At 36.4% G+C, this 24,914-nt stretch overlaps 1 protein-coding gene across 1 annotated transcript in view; it reads left to right on the top strand.

Annotated features, from left to right (window-relative positions):
* Window positions 1-2,365, top strand: part of INSC (INSC spindle orientation adaptor protein) — a gene marked incomplete at its 3' end in the record, with an annotated part of 99,683 nt that extends 97,318 nt beyond the window's left edge. The window contains exons 11-12 of the mRNA XM_080345212.1: window positions 196-272; window positions 2,237-2,365. Of these exons, the coding sequence (XP_080201338.1) occupies window positions 196-272; window positions 2,237-2,365 (206 nt within the window). The remainder of the gene's footprint in view (window positions 1-195; window positions 273-2,236) is intronic.
* Between the last annotated feature and the right edge of the window lie 22,549 nt (window positions 2,366-24,914).

Raw genomic sequence — 24,914 nt, 5'->3', positions numbered from 1 at the left:
TTTATGGTTCACATCTATTAATTATGACTGCTCTGAACTGCATAGCTCTAAGGACAGTCCCTTAATATTTTCATATAATCTTTGCATTAGAGTTCTGCTAGGGACAATAAATATGAAACATCTAAAAAAAGATATCTCAAAATAAGGGATTTGTTTTTCTAAATTGTTTCTCCTGATACTCTTTTGTGCACTCAGGTATTCCTCGCCTAATCAAACTTTGCAGATCTCCCACTGAAAGAAATAACAGTGATTCTGTTTTAGTGGCATGTCTGGTAGGTACATTTTAATCTTTCTTTCATGATTATCCTGAAAAATGCAGAAAAAACAGTCCTTTAGATTTCAAAATGCACGAGTATTGCAGGAATGTTTTAAGTTCATGCCAGGGTCTCCTGCTTTTCCCTTAAGCATAACCCTGTACAGAGTCAATTATTTATCCTCTGATTGAAGATTTAAGCACATAAGGAAATATGGCTTAATCTTCACATTTTTGAGCACTAAAAAATTTCACTGGGACACTTCAAGGTTTCAGTAATTCTTAAATTCCATTCTCTCTTGATGCTAAGTTTGCTGAAATGAGCCTTGAATCACAGGGGTAGCAGCCCTTTATCTGCACACACAGATTTGTAGGCAAATATTTCTGTAAAGTGGCCAAAGAGAGTAAATGACATTTCTTGCTTTCACCATGATCCATCTTTTTCTATTTGAGTTTCTAAGAGAATATAGTGTCCAGTCAAGGAGTGACCAACAGAAGGTTTAACACCTTTTCTGCTCAGGAGAAGGATCCCAGTAGTGGCCGTGCACTGCCTGGACTGTGAGCCCCTGACAGCTGTTGAAGCTGAGTAATTTCACCCAGCATTCTGTGAGAGGAAAGCGCACTGGGGATGAGGGTGATCTGGGGTTAGGAGATAGATTTTGGTGAGCGTAGACTGAAGAATATTGACAGTGCTCTTTAGTATTAATGTTATTTTCAAAACAAAACTTGGTTAATGCATCTTTGATTAACAGCTAGCTTTGTAGCAGCATGTGAGAAATTTTGTTTGTTTGAGCAGGACTCATTTGGGATAAAGAGAGTAATAATGTGAGCATAAGAAATGGAGTGATTAATCTTCATACATTTTGAGAAGGCTTGTTAATCTTGTATGGCTAGAGCAGAGGCCACACAGTGGTGACTGCAAACCAGACCGCAATTTTTCTGTCTCACTGAAGTTGTTGCTGCACATTCCTTGAATTCACACCTGTTGCTTGAGATGTTGCCTGCCTGTCCATCTCAGCAATTCTGCTTCTCCTGATATTTTAGTAACTGCCCGATGACACTCTGATAAACGTGCAAAAAATATTGTCCTTTCAAACATAAGCTCTGACCAGTATTGTCACTAAAGTCTAACAGTTTGTACTGTTTCATATTTTTAGCTTGTTTTTTTACTTTTTGTGTATTTTGAAGCAAGTGATTAAGTCTTGTGCTAGTGCTTCATTGAGAAACAGCACAGAGATAAGCTGATCACAACTATCAGACCTTACTAGTGGAAGACAGTTTTTGTTCCTGAGGAAAGCCAGCCTGCTTTCCAGTTGCATCTGTTGTGTTGGGTTGCTAGAAGGTTTGTAATTGTTGTACATTTTTCTCTCATGAGAAAAACAAGTAACGTCTTAGAATGGAAGAGTTTAGGAAGATAACAGTAACATCAATGCAATTTGTCTTGTTCAGCATTGCCACAATTGGAACAACTGGCAGTTTTGTTTGTTCCCAAATGGTTTGAAATGTACAGCTTCTTTCTACTACACTAGTACCTAAATATTTCTGTTATGGGCATTGCACAAAACTGCAATACCAGATGTTTTCTGAATTAGATGGCTTATAGTTGTCATAAATAAGACAAAAGATGAGAGGAGAGTTGAGATACAAAGAGGTAATGTGATATGTGCAGCAGATCAGAGATCAGGTTGACAGTCCATGCTTTGCCTCTCACTTCTGAGTTCTTTATCATCACACTGTCCCTGCTCCTCAAGTCTTAGAGTAATGTGCCCAACAAGAATTGTCATTTAATAGCTGCATTTGAGAGGAAATTCATCTGACAGGCGAAGACAGTAACAAGAAGTTAGCCAGGTGGAAGCATCCATAGATCTGCACAATTCAGTTTTGAGTCTTGGCTGTTATTTAGAGATAGTTATAATGGATTACTGCAATAAAGACTTTGTCAAACCTTGAGAGTATTGCAATTGCATTGATTTGTTTTTCTAGGCAGCCTTACGGAGACTAGCAGTTATAAGTCCCGATGGACTTGAAGATTCAGATTTTCAGCAACTAGTAAAGCCCAGACTTGTGGATTCCTTTCTGCTATGCACAAATATGGAAGAGAGCTTTGTATAAATGTGAGCCAAAAACCTTTGAAAAGTAATCAAGATGAAAGGTATACAATAAGATAATACATATACATTTTTATTTAATTTCAATTCTATTGTTATTTATTACTTACTTATTTTAAAACCATGAACATATGGTTTGTAGGAGCAAAGAAACAGAATGAGGAAACTTGTTTCAGTGGTTTGCAAAGTTATTTTTTTATTTTGTTTTCCTGCTAGGTTATGTCAACAGACTTTATCACTGCAACTTAACGAAACATTGTCGTCTTGTTTAATCAGGTTAAATCAAGGTAACAAGGCCAAGAATTTGGTGCTCCCATGTTAAATGCTTCTAATAATATTTTGTCACTGATATTTTTTCTACAGTTAGAACATTCTGCAGGTTTATGGGGTTTTTTTAAGAAATGCTTTAGTCTCATGCATTTGCTGCATTAGAATAATCCTTAAAGCTGCAAGTTAGTACTTTGAAACAAAAGAGATATTACAGTCTGAGTCCAGTTCTTAATGGCTGTTATTTTTTTAACAGATTAGCTGAGAAAATTTTTCAGGAAAATTTCAAATACGGCTTGGAATGTTGCTAGATGTCATTCTTATGTTGTATGAAGATGTGCTTGATTAGAGGATACACACTTGCAGATAACTCTTTTATTTACATTTACTGAAGTTTCCTAAAGAAACTGCAAGAATTCTAGAAAAATCTTTATGAAATCCAACATGTCAGCAATGTGAAGATGTCCACATAAGATTCAAAATCATTACACACTGCATACACTAAATAACCAGATAATAATAATAAATTAATTGTAACTTTAATTTCCACTTTTGTTGTTGTTGTTTTTCTATCTAGTCCTATATTTCTAAAACTGTGAAATGGGACTTTCAGGAGCTCTTGGAGTTGAGGAAATGAGATTCTACTAATGGATAACAACATAAAGCATAGAGATTATTTTAATATTTTTTTTAATGAACAATCGTCTTAAAATTTGCCTTTTTCTTTTCATTAAGAAACCATATACATTTAAAAAATATTCAACCAGCAACATCCTGAGAGTGTTTTTCCCCAACTTTTTACAAAACTCTCTGTAGATTATGAAAATATATGTATTTTTTTCTTGATGGCTTTCAGCTATTGCTTTGGATCATTTTATGATCAGCAGCTTTAGGGTACTAGGACATCTGCCAAAAAAGTAAGTACAGTTCTTCTTTACTGTACTTACTTTGTAGATATGTTAAGCAGCTTAATTCATTAATGTTTATTTAGTACTATGTGGTGTTTAGATGAAAGGCACCAGGAAATTGCTAAACTGTGTTTGCCTTCTGCATTTTCTATGTCTGAGAAATCTGCCTCACTTCAAGCAATCATAAATGGTGGCTAGTTTTCTCTCACCTCGAGTATATGGGTTAAGAAATCTCTGCCTTAACATTTCTTCTTTGTGATCATTTAACTGTGAGCTCTATCTTGACTGAAGTTTTAAAACATTAGAAACCATACGATGCCCTTTGTCTTAAGCAACTACTCAAAGACGAGCGTTGAATCAGATGTTTCACAGATGTAATTTTCTAGTAAGACCACAGATGAATTCTGCTTTGTTTGCTTACTTTGAGAGAGCTCCTTAAACTTCTGAGCTTGTTAAGATGTATGGTACTGTACAGCTTTAAAAATATTACACAAGTGACAGACTTTAACACTTTCCTCACTAAGGAGGAATACATGTAGAACCATGGATACTTTAAATGTTAAGAATAAAATTCGTGGTATAAAGATTGAACTCATAAATCTCATAAAAAACGAACTCAAAAGGTCCCATTGCTCTCATGTTAATAGTGTGACAATCCCTCATAGAATAAAACCCATAAAATTATATTGTGAATGTGCTGTACTGAACCTTGTTCTGTCAACTGCAACTAACGGATACTGTTTTTCAGATGGGGTGGGGCTTATCCCATTATAGGTAAAGTTAAAATCTCATTTTAAAAAAAAGTCCACACATGTAAAGTGACCTGAAGTAGCTATTAAGAAAATGCCATTATGACCCACAATGTTTTAAAGCCATTTCCAATAGGTCGGTCAAATATTAAATAAGCAGACCAGTAGCAATGAATGAGTCTAATTTGCTCTCAGATGCAATGATATGAATCCACATCTATTGATTTTACTACAGATACGCTCAATCTGTAAATATGTGGCCATAATTCTAGGCCCATATTGTTCATTTACATGTGTTCGTATTATGCATATGGCTCTTTACACTACAGAAACAAAATACATTTAGGTAGATCTCATACTTTATTAGAAAAACATACATTGAAGATCCAGTTCAGGCCTGTTATCACCTAGATGTCATTGAAACCATTTTTGCTAGGTCTGAATTTTTCACCTGAAGTTATGCACTTTATATACTAAAGTTTATGAGAAAATAAAATTACCTCTTCCTTTCCTCTTAATTAACTTGGAAATAAAAAGTCATAAAAATAGTGAAATATTAGTTTCTCATTACTTCTGGATGATTTCTGGATTAAAAATTTTTACTTTGAAAGTGACTTTTCATTTTTTAACGAACAAACAAAACCCCAAACACTTTAAGTCAGAATAAACATGTTTAATTTCAATTAGAATGAAACAAAGTATTTAATATCAAATTATTTTCACTTAAATGGGTATTTTGATGGATCAATATTTGGACTTCATGTATATATACATATACTGTAGTGAGGTAGAGAGTATGTATAACACATTTATGTATCAATTCATATATACGTACTCATTGACCTACAGAGTTTGCATGTAGGTTAGATATTAGCTTAACCATTCTGGAAACCGAATGTTATTGTTGTCAGAGATGTTTTAGTTTCATTTATTTTTTTCTGAACATTTTAGATACTGCATGAGATTAGAAATAGAAAAATGTTCAGTGAACTGCAGAACTCTCTGTAACTTTGTTTACATTCCAGTGACGTTGCACAATTTGTTCAAATTTCAGCTTTAATTTGGATTATATACAGATATACATGGCCCAAATCTTTCATTCATAGAATATTTTTTTCTCATTTTATTGTGCGTTTGGTCCAAGAATCATTTACGTGGAATGTATTTGTCTGACCTGTTCTGTTTAAAATAATATTTGTATCTACAAGGGCTAAGATAATGTCTTGGTAAATTGGATATTTTACCTGTTTTTTAGGGTTGGCTGTTAGTATCCAAAAGATGGAACTTGGTCTGTAGGGTGTGACATTGCCTTAGTACAAGACTGATTTTGTAGAGTCTCATATGGCTTGTTCCAAATATCTATGTTGACAATCTTAAATAACAACAGTCAACTGTCAAAATAACATTGGGTTTTGTATTTTGAGAAATGTGCTTTGATTTTCAGTTTAAATTAATATTATATGGAATGCATTTAAATTAACACTCTGGACACTGTAAATTATTCATTAGTGTTCTCATTTTTAAGAGGAGGAAGGGGAAAAAGGCATTGAACATTGAAAGATACACCTACAGTGAATTTGTTCATTTGAGTTGGAACTGCTTGTCTGGTGGGGAGGCGGGTAAATAATTTCAGCCGTTGAGAGGCTAAAGAACCAGGAACAAGGAAAACGTGTGCCCATCTATTTTAGATACTTACATGCTTTGCACAAATCCTTATCTCTACTTTCTAGCTTGCTTTTGGGTCAGAGTTTCTCTAGTTGTGATGAATTTATACCTCTTGGAGTGTTGTTTCTATAACTATTAGTTAAAGAAAGTTAAATTCCAAAGTCTGTTCCAGTTAATTATTATGTTGATAAGGTTTTTGCTGAGAGAAACTAAGTAACATAAATAGCTTGTTGAATAGAGGTACTCTAGATGACCTATAACAAAAATAAATGTTTATTGTTCCCACAACAGGGGGAAGAATCAGCGTGTTCTTCAGAAAACTTCAGACAAAGCATAGGTATAATAGTCTACTTCCAGGTATTGGTACTTTTACAAGTAGACTTGATAACTGAGAGTTTACAAATTGATTGGTCCGCTGCCAAATAATCACTGAATCAAAGTAAATAAAGGAAAACCACTAGATCGACAGAGAAAACATGGGGAAACCAAATATTTTTCTCTTTCCTTTACAACAGCCAATCAATGACTTTGTTTTAATAATTCAACTGTGCCTTGAACTCAATGGAACCTATGGGAAACCAGTGGGAAACAAACAAAAAATGTAGTAGGTAATTTTACTAATTTGCTTTAGAGAGAAAACAAAAAGGATAAAAAGGCTTAAATAGTGTGAAGAAGGAGGTGTGTCTAACCCGGTACCTTTTCCATCACTGTTGTGATCACCTGTGTCACAAATGTCTAACTGAAAGGTACACTGTTTGTATCCATTTCTTCAAGCTTTCTGCATATTGCCACTGTCTTTTAATGACCTTTTGTCCATGTCCTCCACAACCTTTAGAACGTGACCTAATGACGCACACATCTTCAAAGTAACTTACTGATTTTGGTAAATAATTATGGAATGGGCCCAAATGATCTAGGGGAGCCATCTTTGAAGCCATGGTAAGTCAATGTGTCTGCACTGCAGTAAAGAAAAGCCAAAGCTAACGCTTAGGTTTCAAGATTCTTGATACAATTAGAACTGTAGAGGTCTAACACATAAAATTAAACAATATCTCGCAATATGAAGCTGATTATAAGTGACTTATTAAATTTCATTATAAACATGAACATTTATGGGGTACACTTTGTACATTAAGGAAGTACTTGTTTATACATGCTGGCTTCCACTTCCAAAGATACAATGACTTTTGTCATGGCTCTTTACTTTTGTACTGTTTAAGTATTAAAAAGGCCACACTTTTTTTCAGAGCTGTAATTATTACAAATCAGTGATTTCAAAAGTCTACCCTGTCTTTAGGGATGGATAAACACAGAAGTGACTAAATACCATGAAGCCAATCATCTACATGTGTGTCTCATCCTTAAAAGAACAAAACTTTATGGAATGAGATAGAGTAATTATTGGTTTAGAACATCTGGAGTAGAAGTAATCTACTGTGCTTTACTCTAGAGGAGAATTCTCATCTGTTTTAAAGCTCAGTTCTGCAAGTATCATCCAGATCAGGAATTTAGGCACTTTCTATAGACCACAGAAAGAAATGGACTATTCTTTCTCTTTGAGGATGACTGCCCAGGATAGTATACATAATACCATGGAACTGCCTATTTTTTTTTCCCCCAGTGGCCATGGAAAATGGTGCCAACAATTTGTTTGGAGGAGCCGTCTAAAGACCTCAATGTCTAACTATTAGTTCAGATCTTGTGAGACGAATCCCAGACTCAGTCTGGAGACAAAAGGAAGGCACTTTTTCAGCTGCGGTTTCATGTGTTGTTCATGTACCAAATACAATTCCCACCAAACCAGAAATTTTTGTAATGTCAGACTCTTTGTTTGAAATGACTGAGACATTATTTTCTTGTTTGGTGTACACTAGATGATGAGTCCTGTTTGGCAGTGTTGTAAAACAAGGAATAGCTGTACTAACTCATCAAACTCAGAATATTATACCAGATTATATACTGTTATTAGAGAAAAATCGCTTTTATTTAAAGAGAGGGATAAAGAAAACAGGTCACAGGACACTAACTCAGAGTGGTCTCCAAAGTGAGCTATCCTGGACAATATGTGGAATACCATTGAGCTCATAAATAGCATTGCACATGTCAGGAAAGCTACTGCTCACCAGAAAAGAAGAAAACATGACTCCAAGCCTGCATCCTTTCTTTCTCCAAAAGTAGTAAGCTGAGCTATAAGAAGAAAAAAAATTCCTCTTACATTTCTAACGTTGTTTTACAATGTTGTTGTATGGTTATTATCTTGTCTTTACCTGTGAAGTTGTCATCTTTGGCTTTACTTGTATTAAAGTTCTCATTATAATTACTGTTATATTAATAATTTTTCTTTCCTTGAACTCAAATGTTTAGCTCTAAATGTGTTATTAGACAAATAAGAGATGAAAAAATGAAAAATGGGTGCCAAACGGATCTCAACCTGAAACTTGAAAAATTTGAAGAGATTTCTCTTTAGAAATGCATTTCTGCATAAAAATGTATTAAAACAAGTGTTCCATTAAACAGCTTCCTAATGAAGTAAATAACTGAAAAAATGTGTGAAGATGTTCCTTTTCAACATAGTGAAAAACCATATTAAGATTATACACAAATTTGATATTTCCAGCTCTTAAAAACTCAAGGGAACTTCAGAATCGGTGTCTTTTTGGAGTTTTTCACTTAGCTGTTTGAGGCAATGAGGTGAGTCTCTTATAATTTAATATCGTAAGATAAATATAGGTGCAACTTAAAACCAATGTCCATTAATGTGCCATTTCACAGGCATCACTTTGCAGTAAGCAAGAGTTACAGAAGCTCTTGGATATACTTTTGCTCTACTGCAATAAATTCCTTTACCTAATTTTTTTTCCCCACAATAGGGGAAAGAATAGAGGTGACAGCATTTTCATATCTATAGATGACTTCGTCAACATTTATATTCTGAATTTTTGCACTTGGCCAGACAGCTACCAGACTTGGACCACAGGATAACAGTAAAGAAAGACCCCTTAATTGCAAGGCAGAGTCTGGGACCTAGCAGCATCACGGGCAACACCCTGATTAATTTTGATTATTTCCAGGCCATCCTTCTGGAAGTCATGCTGGCATGCTATAAGCATAAAAGGAAGTTGCTTTCTATCAAGACTACTGCTAAATCCTTCCACGGAAGTCTCTGCTGCTGTGCTTACTGTGGCTTAAACACTGAGCTAGCAAACCTTAGCAACCCTTTCTTGAATATGCTTTCCATCAATGTTGCAGATGACAATATCTGGGTGGTGGTTCACAACTATGTTACTTTCTGATTTTCTGTGTACGTTTCCAGCTGATGTCAACTGCTTAATGCTTGCCTTCAGAGTGAATATGAGCTGAAGGATTTGCATGGCCCGATATAAGAAGCAACTGAAAGAACAAACACAACATCTGTGAACCCCAAGACAGCGACATGTTTTACAGTGTATCTGCCGGTGCCGTCTCTTTGCTCAGTTACATCTGCATCAAGGCAATCTCTTGGTCTGGTGCCTTGGCTAAAAGTTTGCCTGTTTTCACGTTTCACAGTTATCTACATCTGACAAATATTTCTCCTCAAATAATGAAATCTTATTTATTTTTCCCTTTTGAAAGCATTTTATTTAAAATAGTTACCAAAATGCTGAGCAGTGCAATCAGATAGAATTTCTGGATTCTGCTGCAAAGATTAGATGAATGTGCATTAATTGTTTCTACTCTCATTCTTTGTCTCTCCTATGTAGACTGAAAACTACAGGGTTGTAGTGTTCCTTTCCATCTTTTTATATGATACTAAGTTCTCTAAGATTCCTCATTTCATTTGAGACCACTTAAAGATAATATATTAAAAATAAATATTAATACAAAGTCCAGTTCCTGTGGCAGTAGCAACATGTTCTTTGTGTTTGTAGCCCTATGATATTCCTTGTACGGAAATGTCTTTGTAACTTGTTTTGCAGTTACTAATCTGACATGGCTTTAACTGAGATGGTGGCCTTTTGTGTCCAAGCACATTTTCAGCTGCAGCATTCATTCAAAAAGAACCGCTGAATTCAGACTTCTTTCCATTGATACATCTATTGTTTGCAACCTCATCTGAGTTCCCCTTTCATGTGGCAATGCATTTGCTGCTTCTCATACTCAACTGCAGTTCTGCCTTCTTCATTCATCCATTGATCACCTTCATAATTTGTTCACCTTTCTCACTATGCGTATCAGTAAGAAAATGTCCCAGATCTGAGAAATTTTTCTGATGACAGTTTTATTCATGGTAAAGGATATGTTTAAAGATTTAGTTGTTACTAATAATGTACAAGATCTTTCTTTGTATGCTGAAATCCACTATCAATTTCAGGTCCAGCTTCCACGTAAGTCCCACTAAAGCCTTCAGGGGAAAGTTCAAGTACTGCAGTTGTAGCCTTGTAAAGTAGAATTTTATTATTTTCTCTGTAGCATTTGTTACTCCTCAAATGTCTTTCTAAACTGATTAGTTCTTTTTTACTTTATCACACTGCTGTCTACAGTAGATAAATTCACCTGGTTTTAGCTGAACAGAGTCAAAAGTACACTGAACCCTTTTTTTTCCCCTTTGTTCGTTTAGAACTTTAGTTCACGTTTTTGTTCTTGTGGTTGTCAATGATTAATTGTGGATGATCTGTGAAGCATTAAATAGCCTGTATACTAATGATACCTTAACTATACCTTACCCTATTAACGATGAAACTAGAACACATGTATTGGAATTAAGGTGAGAAGGAGAAAAATATTCATACACCATAATTTATTAATAGTGGAGAGGAGGAGAGTTACTTTGTCAGGCAGGCAAAATCTTCCTGGTGATAGAAGAATAAGGCTTTTTCCTTGGATCTTGGTGAGGTGGAGAAACAAGAGAAAATTTGCATAACTGAAGTACTGGGTGTGGAATTGCCTAAATCAATAAACTTTCTAATTCTATTTGGAGGATGGCACCTATTACTAACCTTTCCCTCCAAGCTAGTTTCACCTCCCCAAAAAAATGGGGAGGAGTGGGTAAGTTTTAATTCCAATTTAAAGATTGTAAGCTGGTGGGACAATAATTGAAAAGGCTACTGAAAATTAAATAATTAAAATGGGGTTTTAGTACAGAGGTATTATTGACATCAGGATCTTGGACTAAGTATTTTGAATTAGTTTTCAAATACTTACAAGGTAGAACATATTTCACCAAAGAAGTATGGTTATATTTTTTTGTAAAAATTTTCTTTCTTAAATAGGTTATATTTTTAATTACAAATGTTTCTATTAAAATAAACACAAATGAACATGGCTATTTTAAAAGGCTAACAAGGAAAACTATATAGTTTAGAGGAGAACTGCAACACAAATAAGTGAAAAACTCTTTAACCATTACTTTGTTTTCTAGGGTCTTGCTGCATATGAATAAATACTTCAGGTTATATTCTGATGGGTGTCAATAGACAAGCTATACATTTTATTCAGATTCTGAAGCTACTTTTCCTAAAATAAAACTATTTCCAAGTCTTAGCTGTAATCAGTGAAATAAAAATATGACTATAGGTAAGTAAAAAGTTTAGAAGTATGAAGTAATTATTTTAATAAATTTCAGTTTAGCAGTTCTTTTAGGGCCTAGTGACTGCACTAGTGGAATAAACTTCTCAGTGACAAACTGTGCTAAGGTCCTGAAACAACTCTTCACTGTTCAGTAACAGCAGTTCTAGATCCTCTGTTTGCCTTTTCATAAGATTTTTCCAAACAGGCTTTCACATTGTTTTCTTTCAGGACATTTGTCAGAGGTTGCATGTCCCTTTTTACCCTGAGCCCAGCCACTCCAGCATCAAAGGACCAAAGAAAATCTAATTTCCCCCAGGGGTTACTTTTTCGGTCACATGGAAGTCCACAAACATCACATGGTTTTACCTGCAGCAGTTTTGTACTCCTACCCTGCAAACTGAAGGTCTATTTCATGTGGGAGGCCAAGAGCCAGGAAATGTGTGAAGTATAAGCAAGTGTAAAGGTCTTGCTGAAAGTGCTTCCTCCTCTTGAAGATTTAATGAAGTTGTCATCATCTGGATGCTTCATGGCCCCTAATGAGTTCAGGTGTCTGCTGCCTTCATTCAGTGTCCTGTGGACCTGTTTACTTTTTCAAACAAACCTCTTGAGCTGTAACTTCTCTCTTTTCGCATCAGGACAGCTGAGAGCTGCAGCCCTGTGGATAATTCTGATTTTTTCTGCATAACTCTGTTTTTCCGCTTTATCTGTAACTCTTGCCCACTGAAGACGATTTGCTCATGACAGGCTCTTCTGAAATCTAGAAAACTGCAATCAAATTCACCACGTAACTAATGTATTTCTTCTGTTTACAGACAGCATTTTTTTAGTAATACTGAAGCATTTTCTGGAATATTTAATAATTAGTGAATTTTGTCAGGGGCAGTTGCTCATATTGTTCTCCTCTAGTCATGTACTTTCAGTAAAGTAAATAAATTCCTCTTAACAGTTCAAGTTAAAAGTATTGTTTTCAATTTTAACTTATTTTTAAAGAAGGAAAAAAATTAAAAGCTTAACATGAAGATTTGATTTTTGAAAAATAGAAATCAATCAGAAGAATCTTGTAAAAGGAGTCAATCCTCATGTAGCAGCCCACGGTTTTACCATAGGCTGCATTTTTCTTTTTTCTTGAGAAGGAATACAGTGTTGCTATTGTTCAGTTCCATGTTAGTTCTGGCTGCTATTCTACAAATCCCATTGACAATATAGTAACCTAGAGGCCCCTTTACAGCTGGGTGGGAAAGGAATTCAAACAATAATATTTTAAATATTCCTTAAAAGTGCTTGATAGTTTTGTAACTCATTCAAGTGATCCAGTCACATGAATAAAGACATTTTAAAAGTCTTAGTGAGGCACTTGAGTCTTATCTCAGTTCCTAAAATCCTTAAGAGGTAATTTTCCTTATATGTATAATGTCTCTAGTCAGTTTGGCTGTTTTGATCTGGTTTAAATCTTAAAAAGATTAAGTCATTTACAGACCTGCAAATGAACCTTTCCGAAGTCTTTAAAACACTCTTGAATTTATCTGAAATACATAATCATTATGGACTGCTATACATTCAGATTCTCTTCCAAGTCTTAAGGGATGAATGTAGCCAGGAAGTCAGTTTCTCTTGGAGCCCCTGGTCACATGAAAAAAAGTCACACAAAACTTTTTCTTGCACTGGGAATTGTTGAGAATTAATTTTTTCTTCCAATATTATTCAGAAAATGAAGTTCATACTACAGAATTTTTTGGTAACAGGATAAGTTTTTCTTAGCTTGGTTTTGCATATTATTTGATTTTATTTTTAAAGAGCAGAACAAGTAATTTTTTGTTTGATTCCATGATGCAGTAAAATATAAAGTGATGAAAAGTTATTAATTTTATAGAGAACAATGAAAGGTGATACAGCTGCCAGATGCAAGGAATGAAAGTCAGTATAAGCAAATGAATATCCATTGATGTTGTGTCTCAATCAAAAACCCAGATTTTACCTGGCCTTGAGTTTAATCGGATATTTATTTAAGGATTTATGTTCCCATGGAGACTTAGTGTGCAACTGGGAATGGAAAGTACCAGGAATCTCTGTCTGGATGTAGCTGTCCAGGAGTATGAGCCCTCCCATAATGTGGGAACTCTAGGCCTCATGGGCTTCTTGTTCCCAGAGGGTTTGCAGAAAAATATAGCCATGAAAAACAGGCAAACTGAAGCATGAGGTCTCATTTTTCATGAGAGAACTGAATAACAGCAAGTGAAAGTTGAAAAGAATTGAACCAAAGTGTTTGGGAAGGAGACACTATTGGGGCTTGTTTGAACTTGGGAAAAACAAATGTTGCAGGGACTGGATGTGAACACTATAACTGGAAAACCAATCAGGGTCACAAGGAGGGCTACAGTTATAATCAAAGTATCATTGAAAACTTTGATATTTATGAAGTGTTAAATGACATAGGAAGAATTAATACAACACTAGGTACTGTTTTGTATTAGCAGTGACATTGCTTTGCAATTGACAGATAATCTGTGTGTGGTTTGGTTTACAATGGTGGCATGAGTTCTATGATCTCATTAATTCATGGACAGAGATTAGAAAAATGGATACATTCTTTTTCTGTCAAAACACGTAGATGTAAACAAAGCAAAATGAGTCTCTCTGCTTTCTCTACTCATGATATATTGCAAACTGAGTTTTCAAAAGCTTCTTTTAGTTGTACTTAAGGACTTGCTGGGGGAGAAGTGGTGACATCTACTGGAATTTTAAAACACTTCATCCTGTGTTTCCAAGGCTGCTAGCAAGACATATTTGATTTAGGTTTAAAGTTGGATGAATAATGCAGAAACAATTTCTACTTATATTTGTGCAAATTTGGAAGCAAATCTTCAGCCATCTTGGGGTTGCTTTTGGTTTCATTTCCTGCACACACTCATAGAGTTATTAAACTTTAATTGTATAACTGTTGGCAGAAAATAAATGTTAAGCTCACACAGGAATACTATGAAAAGCGAATTTCTAATGTGCTCTCTGTAAGCCTGTGTACCACAAATCTGATGCCATGAGTTATGCTCATTAGATTGGAGGATGGAAACAATAATAAGTGATTTATGGGACCAACTGCAATTGAACAGCAAGTTTGTGCTTGGAGTAGCAACCTCTTACTTTAAAAGAAATTTTTAAAAAATGCAATGAGAAAGGAATATATGAAGCAAACTGCAAACCGCTTTCCACATTTCATGGAAAGAAAGCAGGAAACTCATCCATCATTAAATGCATTCATTAAAAATTATTCACTCAGATCCATTTAAACCTTGTTCTGACTTCAATCTCTTGATTTCTTGGGGCTATGTTGTGATGTGTACTGCATGCCCAATAAGAGTGTGAAGGCTGTTCTCGCATCCTGATGTAGGTTACTTGGACCTTGGGATGAGGCCTGCAGGAGCAGCAGGGTTATACATCAGCTTCCTCTCTCCCCACGAGGGAGCGTGCGGAGGGAAAGGGAGATGGGATTGCAGAAGATGAAGCGGTCTCTCTATGCACACAAAAAACTCTGACTGACTTGCTGGGATTGGCTGGGGGTCAGAGTTTCACAAAATTTTACTGCTATGAACCAGTGGTAAATAATTCCCTCTGGGACAAGGAAGTTGCAGGCAATAAATTGGCCTTTGAGATGTATTCTTGAGGTGTGTTTTCCAAAGTTCTCTGTGTGCTATTGAAATTTACCTATCCCACCGTCTTCAGTCTATGTCTAATATTCAGTCCTTAAAATCCAAAGAATTTATGACTTTACAAAATTTACGGCCTGATTGTATGATGTGATTCTGTCATACAATTAAAAATCGGAGAAAGTGAGGAGTAGGAGTTTTCCCACTCTTCTTAAACTAAAAGCCAAATTACCAAGGTCTGAAGTAGTTCAACAGGCTCTCAGCAACTCTATTTTACCTGGCACTTCGTGTTTTCAGCCTTTGCATACAATGGACTAAAGAAACTGTGTGATTTCGGGTGGGTAATGTTAAATGATTGTTCAGCGCATGATTGAAAACTGTCCAGTGGAGTCAAACTCATCTTCCTTGTAGGAAAGCTAATCACTTTATGTTTTTTTCTGCAATATTTAAAGTAAGAAGCACAAGAAATACCAGGCAAAAATGGAGAATGATGCTTCTTGAAGTCCCACCAGCATTTTTCATTCTTACTCAGAACTATTTCAAGTATTACATATGTAGCTGGTTCACATTATTATGCCTGTTTGGTTATGTGTGGGTCTTGGTGGGTGGTTATTTATTTGTTTTTCCATTACATAATTTTTGTTAAAAATAGTCTGATCTGTGAGAAATTTTCTGCAAGGCTTTACACCAAGTTTTCCTAAGGATTTTCTACTGTTAAGGAGATTTATTATTATGGTATGACAAAAGGAAACCATCTGCTCTCATTCATCAAAATGCAAGTCTACCACCAGACTTACCAGACTTACCTCTAATTCTGAAAGCTGCAGATGGGTGGAGATTTTATGTTGATTTTTGCACCTGTGAGCATATGACCTGTTGTAATTCCTATTCCTGCAGCCTTCAGTTGAGTTCTCTGAATCAAAGCAGATCCCCAGTCACAAGAGCTTTTCTAGTAATGGAAGTTGTTTCACTTAGCAGTGAGCTCTGGTTATGAGTCTGCATGGCTAAAGAGATTGTGAGTGTGACAGTCTATCTTTCCTACTACGAAACTGGATCTGTTTGGCTGTCAGTTAGCATTATGGTGAGAAACTCTGACATGACAGTTTTCTGACTGTATTAATATGTTTAAATCCTCTGAACAAATTTTGTTAGTTCATGTTGACTTCTCTGCATTGTGTCTCTGATTTGCTAGACTGACAGGTTTCTGTGAATCCATCAATCTTATTTAGCTGGCCTGCTGCTCACAAGTTTCTCTAGATTTATCATTATGCAGATAACACATTCTTAATTTAACAGAGATTCCCTTAGTCTGTATCTATATCCACATCCATTTCTAACCATTTTTATGGCTAAAACATATTCTTACTATAGACTTTTAAATATCAGAGATCTGTACACAAAGCTTTTGTATATTTTCAGTTAGTACTTTCCATATGACACTTTGCTGAATCAGGCCAGGGTACTCAGTCTGTTTGGGAAACGTACCTGTGCGTAAGAAATGCAAAAAGTTGCCCATACCATTCTGGCACAAGTTCGTAGTATTTTAGTGCTATACCAGCTTATAGAAGCTGAAGATCTGGCTGAAGACACAGCTACAATATGCTATGTTAAGCTAGTAAGACAATAAATGATTGAGAGTGCAAGTACTAAAAATCTTCCCCAGACAATAGTACATGATATCCAAATAATAGTTATGGTAAATCTGTCTGAAATGTATTACATATAATTTGTGGCAAGATTTGCTTTCAATCAGAGATTATAGAGAACATTTACATTAGCAATGAGAATTACCCTGAATAACAAGCTCATTATTTACTATATTTGCATTTTGTTGAGCTTATTAGTAGCACTGCCTGGTTAGATTTTGTGGATCCTTTTCTATCCTTTCTGCCTGAAAGCCCAACTATGGAACATTTCTGAAAGCAACAATTGTGATTTTATAATGAACCACAAGAGGGGGGAGAATGAACATAAATGAAAGAACTTGATTTTAATGAACAACTGTTACATTTAGGACAATGCTGTATCAATGCTGAATTTAAGAACCTTGGCCAGGTGTTGTCTGTGGAATGAAGAGTTTGAACTAATGGCGAGATGCTGTTCCTCAGATGCATTTTTCCAGGTCTGCCCGTTTATAACTGAGCTTCACTTAAAACTGTGGACAAACAACACTTCCAAAGTTGCAAAATACCATGCTGGGTGCTCATCCTTTTCCTTATTGCTGTGATTAAACAGAAAAAAATTGCTAATGAAATGATAAAAATAGAGATCTCTGTGACCGGGATAATCAGTTTTAAAGCCTCCTACCCTGCCTTTTCATTTTCCCCCCCAATTATACAAGGGAATTCTCTAACTTAAATAATCAAGGAATTTCTCCCTGGTGCATAGATGAGTTTTGGGTGTTAATTCAAAAATTAAATCATCCCACTGTTGTGATCGAGGGCTTACACAGAACTGATGAAGTTGCAAGAGTGTTTTCAAATTACTTTTTAAAGAAGGCTCACAGTCCCCTGCTCCTCACTATAGTGATGACAAAGCTGGGGACTCCTAGAGATGGTACTCAGGGACTGCTGAGAGCACAGATCCCTCCAGCTGGATCAGCTCTTGGGAGAGTAAGCGCAGGCAGCTTGAACAAACAATCAGCTTCCTAAACCCAGGCCTCTGTGGGGTTGGTGTCAGTTCCTATAGCCAGAAAGGATAGAATACATATTTCAATAAGCTACCCACTCCATCCTTCACCTTCTCTTGTTTCAAAGTGGACAGGCAGCTTCCCATTTTTTAGTCCTGTGTATCTCATGTCCTGGTCTAGGTTATCAGTCTCTGGGGAGATGGATAGGAAAGAAAATGAATCTTACTTCCCCCCAGAGTAAGAAAGAAGCAAAGCAGCAATTATAACAGTAATATGAGGATGGTATTGCAGCAGGTGGTTGCAACATGGCAAAAAATAGTAGCATAGGAGCAAAACTTTTCAGTTATTCTCTGCAAGTTACTGTGAGTAGCCCAGTAGACTATAACTCCGATAGAACACCATGTAATGTTATTAGGCAAAATTATAATATCCTTAATTTCATGTTCAAAAGCTGAATGGTGCTGAGGGAAGCTTGAAGAAGGAAATTAAGATAGTTACACTAGAAGAAGACAGAATGTCAATTACCAGCAGCGAGATATCTAGATTTGACTAATGGCACAGTTATTGTATGCATAAGCCCTAATGGTGTTTAAGTGGTTGCTAGAATGAATGCAATTAATGTAATTTATTTGTCAGCATCCAAACAACATAATACTCAGAATCGGATGGGAGGTCCCTTGCCTAGCATATAGCCCTATGAATATTTTTCAGTGTCTCTTCTCACAAGCACACAAAACCAATGACTCTGATTTTTTTTTTTTTTTTTTAATTCTCAACACATTTGAATTACAGATTAAGCTTTTGAGACTTCTCATTTTATGACTGTGCTTTTGATCTCACATTTTTGTAACCTTCTGACCATTTCAATATCTTTACTTTGTGTTTTGTTTGTTTGCTTGTGTTTGTTTCATTTTGATTGGTAAGGCTTGTTTTATTTGCTTTTGGCTTTTTTTCCACCAGATCTAAATATCTCTCAGATATCAGATATGTGGACAAAACCACCTTAGTGCTCTTGCTGGATATTTTCCTGCTTACATGGGGAGTGAGGGGCATCAATCCCATTGAGAGCTATTTCTTTACATGATATAGTTCCTCCAAATGTGTATAGTAGCTCTACTGCTACTCTCTAACCTCTACTTGCACTTGTGTGCAAACACTCTTAGCTTTGGTGTTATTCCTAGTCAAATCAGAGCAAAAGCAGATTCATTATTATTGACAAATGAAAATTACTGGATATGTTAGGGCTAATAGCAAAACCATTAACATGCATTTTCTTTTCAAGTAAGTTATTAAAAATATTAAGAGCCTCTTTAAGTTACTACTCCCCTCTGCACTGAGGACTGATACGGTAGGACTGTGATGAACCATGTTTGCCTTCAGACTGAATCCAGACCAATTACCTTACTGTGAAGCCACCAACAGGAAAGCTATGACTGGGCTGTATATCAAGGTTCAACACAAATAGGATCTGTCAAAACCATCAGATTAATTATTGTTCATTAATAGTTTCTTGTTCAAAATGGAGAACCCTTCCAAATTGAGGCACAAAAAACTTGGAACTGCTGTTTATAGAAGCAGACATGTATTTTGATGAGGCTTTATGGATTTCTCAAATTATTATTTACATGCTAAATAATATTTTTTACACCCTTTTATATCAGTGGTATCAAACTCATTTTCACCAGGGGCCACATCAGCCTCGTGGTTGCCTTCAAATGGCTGAATGTAATTTTAGGACTGTATAAATGTAACTACTCCTACACCCCTGTTCCATTGTAAATAGTGGAGCTATACAAATTTATATGACTGCTTCATCTTTATTCCCCCGGATTTACATGACTAGCTTGAAGGCTGTGTCATGTTTAGAATAGCTTAAAATACCATAGAAATATTTCTCTTAAGACATATAACTACAAATGGAAGGCTTCTCTTTTTTTCTTTGTCAGAGTTTGGCTAGCAAAATGCTAGTAGTTAATAGAGAAGCTTCTTGTAGTGAAACAAATAAATGGCTAAAAGTAGCAATCTTGTTAATCAATGAAAGACCAAAATTTAGCTCTGATTCAGATAGCAGTGAGAAGCTTCATTTAACATAGTGGTTGAATTCTACCATGCATTATTTTCCATGTATACAATCTATACAATGATAAACCTGTGCTACTTGAGTTTTTACCTTCAACAATTACCAGTAGAAAACCACAAATGGACATTTCATTTTTCCCCGTGCAAGAGCTTTAAAACAGAAGGTAAACCCTGCTGCCAAATCACTTTTACGGGAACCTCACAATCCTGTTCACTAGTTTTACTCCAGTTAATTAAAAGCAATGCTCCTGCCCTTTGCTGTGGTTTCCAAGGTATTCACAGGGGCACATGCCCCATCCGAAGTCCTGAGTGAGACTGAATTGGAGGTCCTTGGTGGGTTCATACCCCAGGGCTCCTACACCTGGGAATTTGAGCTACAGTGCTCATAAAGTCCTCTTCTCCAAAAGATGGAAGCCATGCAAAGCTGAAATGAGCAGGCCACATAAATTCTAAAACAGCGATGAAAATGAGCTTACTCAGTCTTGGTTCTCTTGTTTGTTTCAAGTAGGATTGATCATTCTGATGCCTCTTTAAAGAGGTGAAATGAAAGTTTAAATATATATTTTTTTAACACATTCCTGTCTGTAAAAGGTCTTTAAGCATTCTGCATTCTCCTTTCTTTGCAATTAAGTTTCCTGGTCTTTCTAATGTGGTCCTCTGGGTGCTGGAAAGTAACAAAAACAAGAATGCATTTAATACCTGGCCTGGTGTCTTGGCAGCAGAGCTTAGCACTCCAGTGTGGGGAGTAGCAGGTTCAAGACCAACCCCAGGAGTCTTACTACTTGGACTGGTAGAGGGCTAGCGTAATGCACAGACAGTGAGCTCATTCTGCAGGTGGAGTGTTCAGCTGCATTGATCTTGTGGCAAACCCAGCCTGCAAAGGTTTTGGAGAAACATTGGCTCTGATCTAAAAGGAAATTGTGCTGCCTTTCCCTGTCTTTCCACTAGTTTAGCTTGCAAGCTCTAATAACATTAAAACATACTTTAAGAAAGAAGGCTGACACAGCTACAGAAACACAAAGTAATTTCCTAGAAATAGTAAACACAATAAGGAATACTCTCTAATATCTCATTAGGTAATTGTATTTTCATGGGGTCAGCCAGCCTCCCTGGCCAGGTTGAGGTCAATTCTAAAATATGTGAATTATATACATTAGGTGTCTGTTAATGAAGCATAAATTTCATCAGCAATCTGGGTGCCAAAATAAACTAATTTGGGTACATGGTTTGCATCTACAGTGGTGTCTTATGGATTTGTTCCATAGCTGAAACAGTGAGTTTGTGTAGATGACATGAATGGCACATAATAAGGAAAAAAACCAACACCAGAAGCATCTTAGAGGACCAGAAATCCTCTGAATTTTTGCTAGATGAAATGCAGAATTCAGTGGGTTTTAAGATGACGGTAAATAAAGGGTAAGGAAGAGATCATCTTACCAGAGCCAAGAACATCCGATCAGTGTTAATAGTTATTTCCTTTGATGAAGATGAAATATAAGTAGATAAATATGAAATGGAGCTTAGGTTTAAAAAATCACCAGTATTTTGCTAAGGTACATCACAACTACCTTGGTAGAGCATCAGCAAGATGCCACCTCACCAGCAATCAAGCAATAAGCCCTCATGCTTCTTACTTCTCCTGTCAGCCTAGGGTGTTAAATGTAGGATTTGTTGCCAACAATAGCCAGTCTAGAAATGAGAATAGGTTCAGTAACCCTGATGCTAAACCTTATGATGATGATATGACAACAGTCTTCCTTTGCAGGCACATAAGCAAAAACCACTTGCCTGCTTTGAAAGTGAAGTGAGGCTATGTGTTCCCTCTCAACATGCGGGCTGGAACATTGCTTTGTTTTATTTAACCACCACAGGGTCTAAGGACAGCAGTGATTTTGGCCGTTTTTTATTGCCCATTAAAGTGTTTCAGAGTAGTAACCAATGTGAAAAAGAATATGAAATGAAATAAATTCTTCAGAGTTCAGAAACAGCCCCATTTCATTCATTAAGTTTCCATAGCTGAGCACAGGATTGGTGTGTGCTTTGGCAGTGAAAAATAACATTTCAGAAAGAGCAAACTTTACCAGTAGCATATGTTGGAGCAACACTATAGGCTCTAAGTTGTGTTAAGCCAACTGTAAGTTTGACAGCAGAAATATATCAGTCTCTTTAAACAAATAATCTGAGGAATATATGTAGATTCATGTGAGCTGTTCTCTTAGTTTTACTTCAGTAATTTTCATGTGAAGTAAAGGTGAGATTTTAGTAGGCAATAGCATGAACAAATTATTGGGGAAAACAGCACACCATGCCAAGAATTGTCCCGCAAGACACTGAATCCCAGTGGGAACTGATGACCAGCAAGTGTGTGAGGGGAAAAGATGATCTCCTAAATCTTCATTCCTCTTACTTCCCCAGTTGAGGAGAGGATGGGTAAGTAAAGGCAAGTTAGTCCTTCTTACTCTTGTGTATCTAAACTTCATGGAGCAAGGAACTGAATGAACAGAAATATGGAGAAGTGGAGGGGGGATATATATGTGTGCTTGTATGTGAATAGGAGAAGGTAGATACAGACTGCTAACAAATCCAAGCCACAGCCTGACACTAGGTACCTGTATATGTATTTAAAAACTCAGTTTTATGCTGCTTAATAAATAAACCTTAAAGCTTAGATGAATCAGAGTACAGCATACGTTACCTGTTAGCAAGAGTAAATTTTATGTTCTGTCTTCTTCCTCACAAAAAATTAAGGGAAGTATTTCTGTTTTCCTAAACTATTAATAGTAAATCTGTCTTCAAGGGACAGATCTCAATGATCCTGTCAATTTAAATAGTGAGATATATCTTGAGGTTGATTTTTAAAGTATTATGTAGGCATCTAGCTACAGAACCCCATGTAGATTTTGTTCCTCACTTGCAAATGACATAATTTTCTCACTCTCTCAGAAAATATTTATTAACTTAATAAAGAGCTTGATAAACTCATTTCTTGGTGAAATCCACCTCTCTCATGGACAGAGACCACTAAACATCCGTTTTCTTTAGAGCTTCTCCAATTGTGCCACCTGCTGCCATTCATCATGCTGTTCTGTTCACACAGTTTGGTAGCTTAAATGATTAGAAGGTACTATGATGGATGGCGCCAAGCAGTAAGCAAAATATGCCCATGGATACTGAAGAGAACTTGGAATATTTTGGTGGCTAATATATGTACACGGTATAGGGATAAGTATCCAGCAGCTACATTGTGCCTTTGTACATTATGAGCTATCGCTAATTCTGTAACCACTGAACTTTTGTGTTCAGTTCAAGTCCAATTATTCTGAGCTCAGCCTGAGTGTGTATCTCTCCTGCACAGCTAAGGAGGAGGTTGACTGCAGGACAAAATACTAAGAGATAGTAGCCAGTAACAGAGCACAAAGTTTTGGTAAAGAACAACCAGTGGATGAATAGGTTACATGGTTTGAAAATAAACCAGGACATTTTTGAGACAGAACGGTATGTGTCAGAAAGGACACATGAAGGCATGGCCCTCAAGAGTAGTTAGCATTCATATAAACTGATAGCTCTTCATTAGTGGAAATGCAAAACACATAGACTTTTCTATGTGCATCCATACCTGGCTGTAAAACATTGTGAGACCCACAGAATCCCATCCATCTACTTCAGTGGGTTTTGGGACAGACCAGAGATTGCCACATTGGAATGACGGTACCTTTAGAGAGGCTGATGGTTTCCATTCTGCTGCAGGTAACTGTGTTACCATCTAATGTTTAAGACATGTTTTATGTGTACTAGTTGAAAAGAAGCAGATCCTGATTGCCTCTGCAAAAGAAAGCAGTGAGACACCTTAGGTTTTTAATACTGTCAGCTTCCAGGTCAAACAGGACTGATTCTCTTTTTGAAAATCTCTGTTCTGTTGAAATTAGTACAAACACTATCATGAATTTCCTGGGAGGAGGGAAATCAATGACATATTTCCCCCTTTATTCGTCTAGCTCTGGAGAATGTAATGCTGATGAATACGCTGGCTTTTGTAAGAGAGGTAAAACAGAATCTGTGATCATTTGTGGTCATTAAGGATCTTTTTTTTTTTCCTTTTTTTTTCATGAATAGAGGTGTTAGTGAAGGTGTTCTGGCCTAATTCCAGCTCCAGTAATTGGATTTTTTTTTCCTACACACATTCCTTCAGCAGTTTCATTTGACTATATGTGTTGGGCTCCACTCAGCATTGCCCCGCTGGCCCCCCTTGTGTCAGCTAGACTGATGCAAACAGACACTAAGACAACTGTAATCTCTCCTTTCCCTCCCATACAGCCCTTCATCCCAAGAATATCATGTTTGGTACAGCTTCAACACATGTGTCTTCAGTGGTATATTTGTACCACCTCTCCAGGAGTGGACGGTAGCAGGTCATTTCTAGATGGTAGTTATCTTGTATGGACATAAAAAGTGAATTAATCACCTATTAGAGAAAGACTGGACTTTGGAGGCTGAGTTGTTCTTCTAACACAATGATTTTTAGCCCTGTAGTGGTGCACAGGAACACAGTCAAGTCAGCTTGTGGCAGGAGGTGTAACCTGCTACATGCTGTGCAGTTGGATTCGCAGTGATGGATGGTGTTGGCAAGAGATAAGGATAATTCTGTCTTTCTGTGTAACCTGGTAAAATGTTTCCGAATTTGTCAGGGATGGAATGAGTATGCTGAAGACAGAAGCACAGTATTAGATAGGAGAAAGGAAGAAACACATGAGGCTAGGGTGAGAAACTGAATCAAAATAATATGTCCTTTACTCTGACAGATATGAGGATATAATGGAAAATAAGGTTGCTGTCTTTCTTCTGCTGTGGCTAACTGAAGTCACAAAGGATGATGAAAGGTCAGATCCAGTGCAAACCTCTCATTTTTCATTTAGACTTTGAATAGTTTCCAATGTGCTATATGCTACCAGTTTTAGTCCTTCTACCTTATGTTATAAATGGGCTCTTCAGCCAGGCATGAGACACCCTAGGATTGTTAAACGGTATGGAGGTGGCTGAGGTTTGATGAACTACTACTAAACTGTCTTTT

Source organism: Nesoenas mayeri, assembly GCF_963082525.1.
Source record: "Nesoenas mayeri genome assembly, chromosome: 5".
In the NCBI taxonomy this organism is placed as follows: Eukaryota; Metazoa; Chordata; class Aves; order Columbiformes; family Columbidae; genus Nesoenas; species Nesoenas mayeri.
Note: the sequence above shows the minus strand (reverse complement) of the source record. Positions and strands in the feature narration are given on the sequence as shown.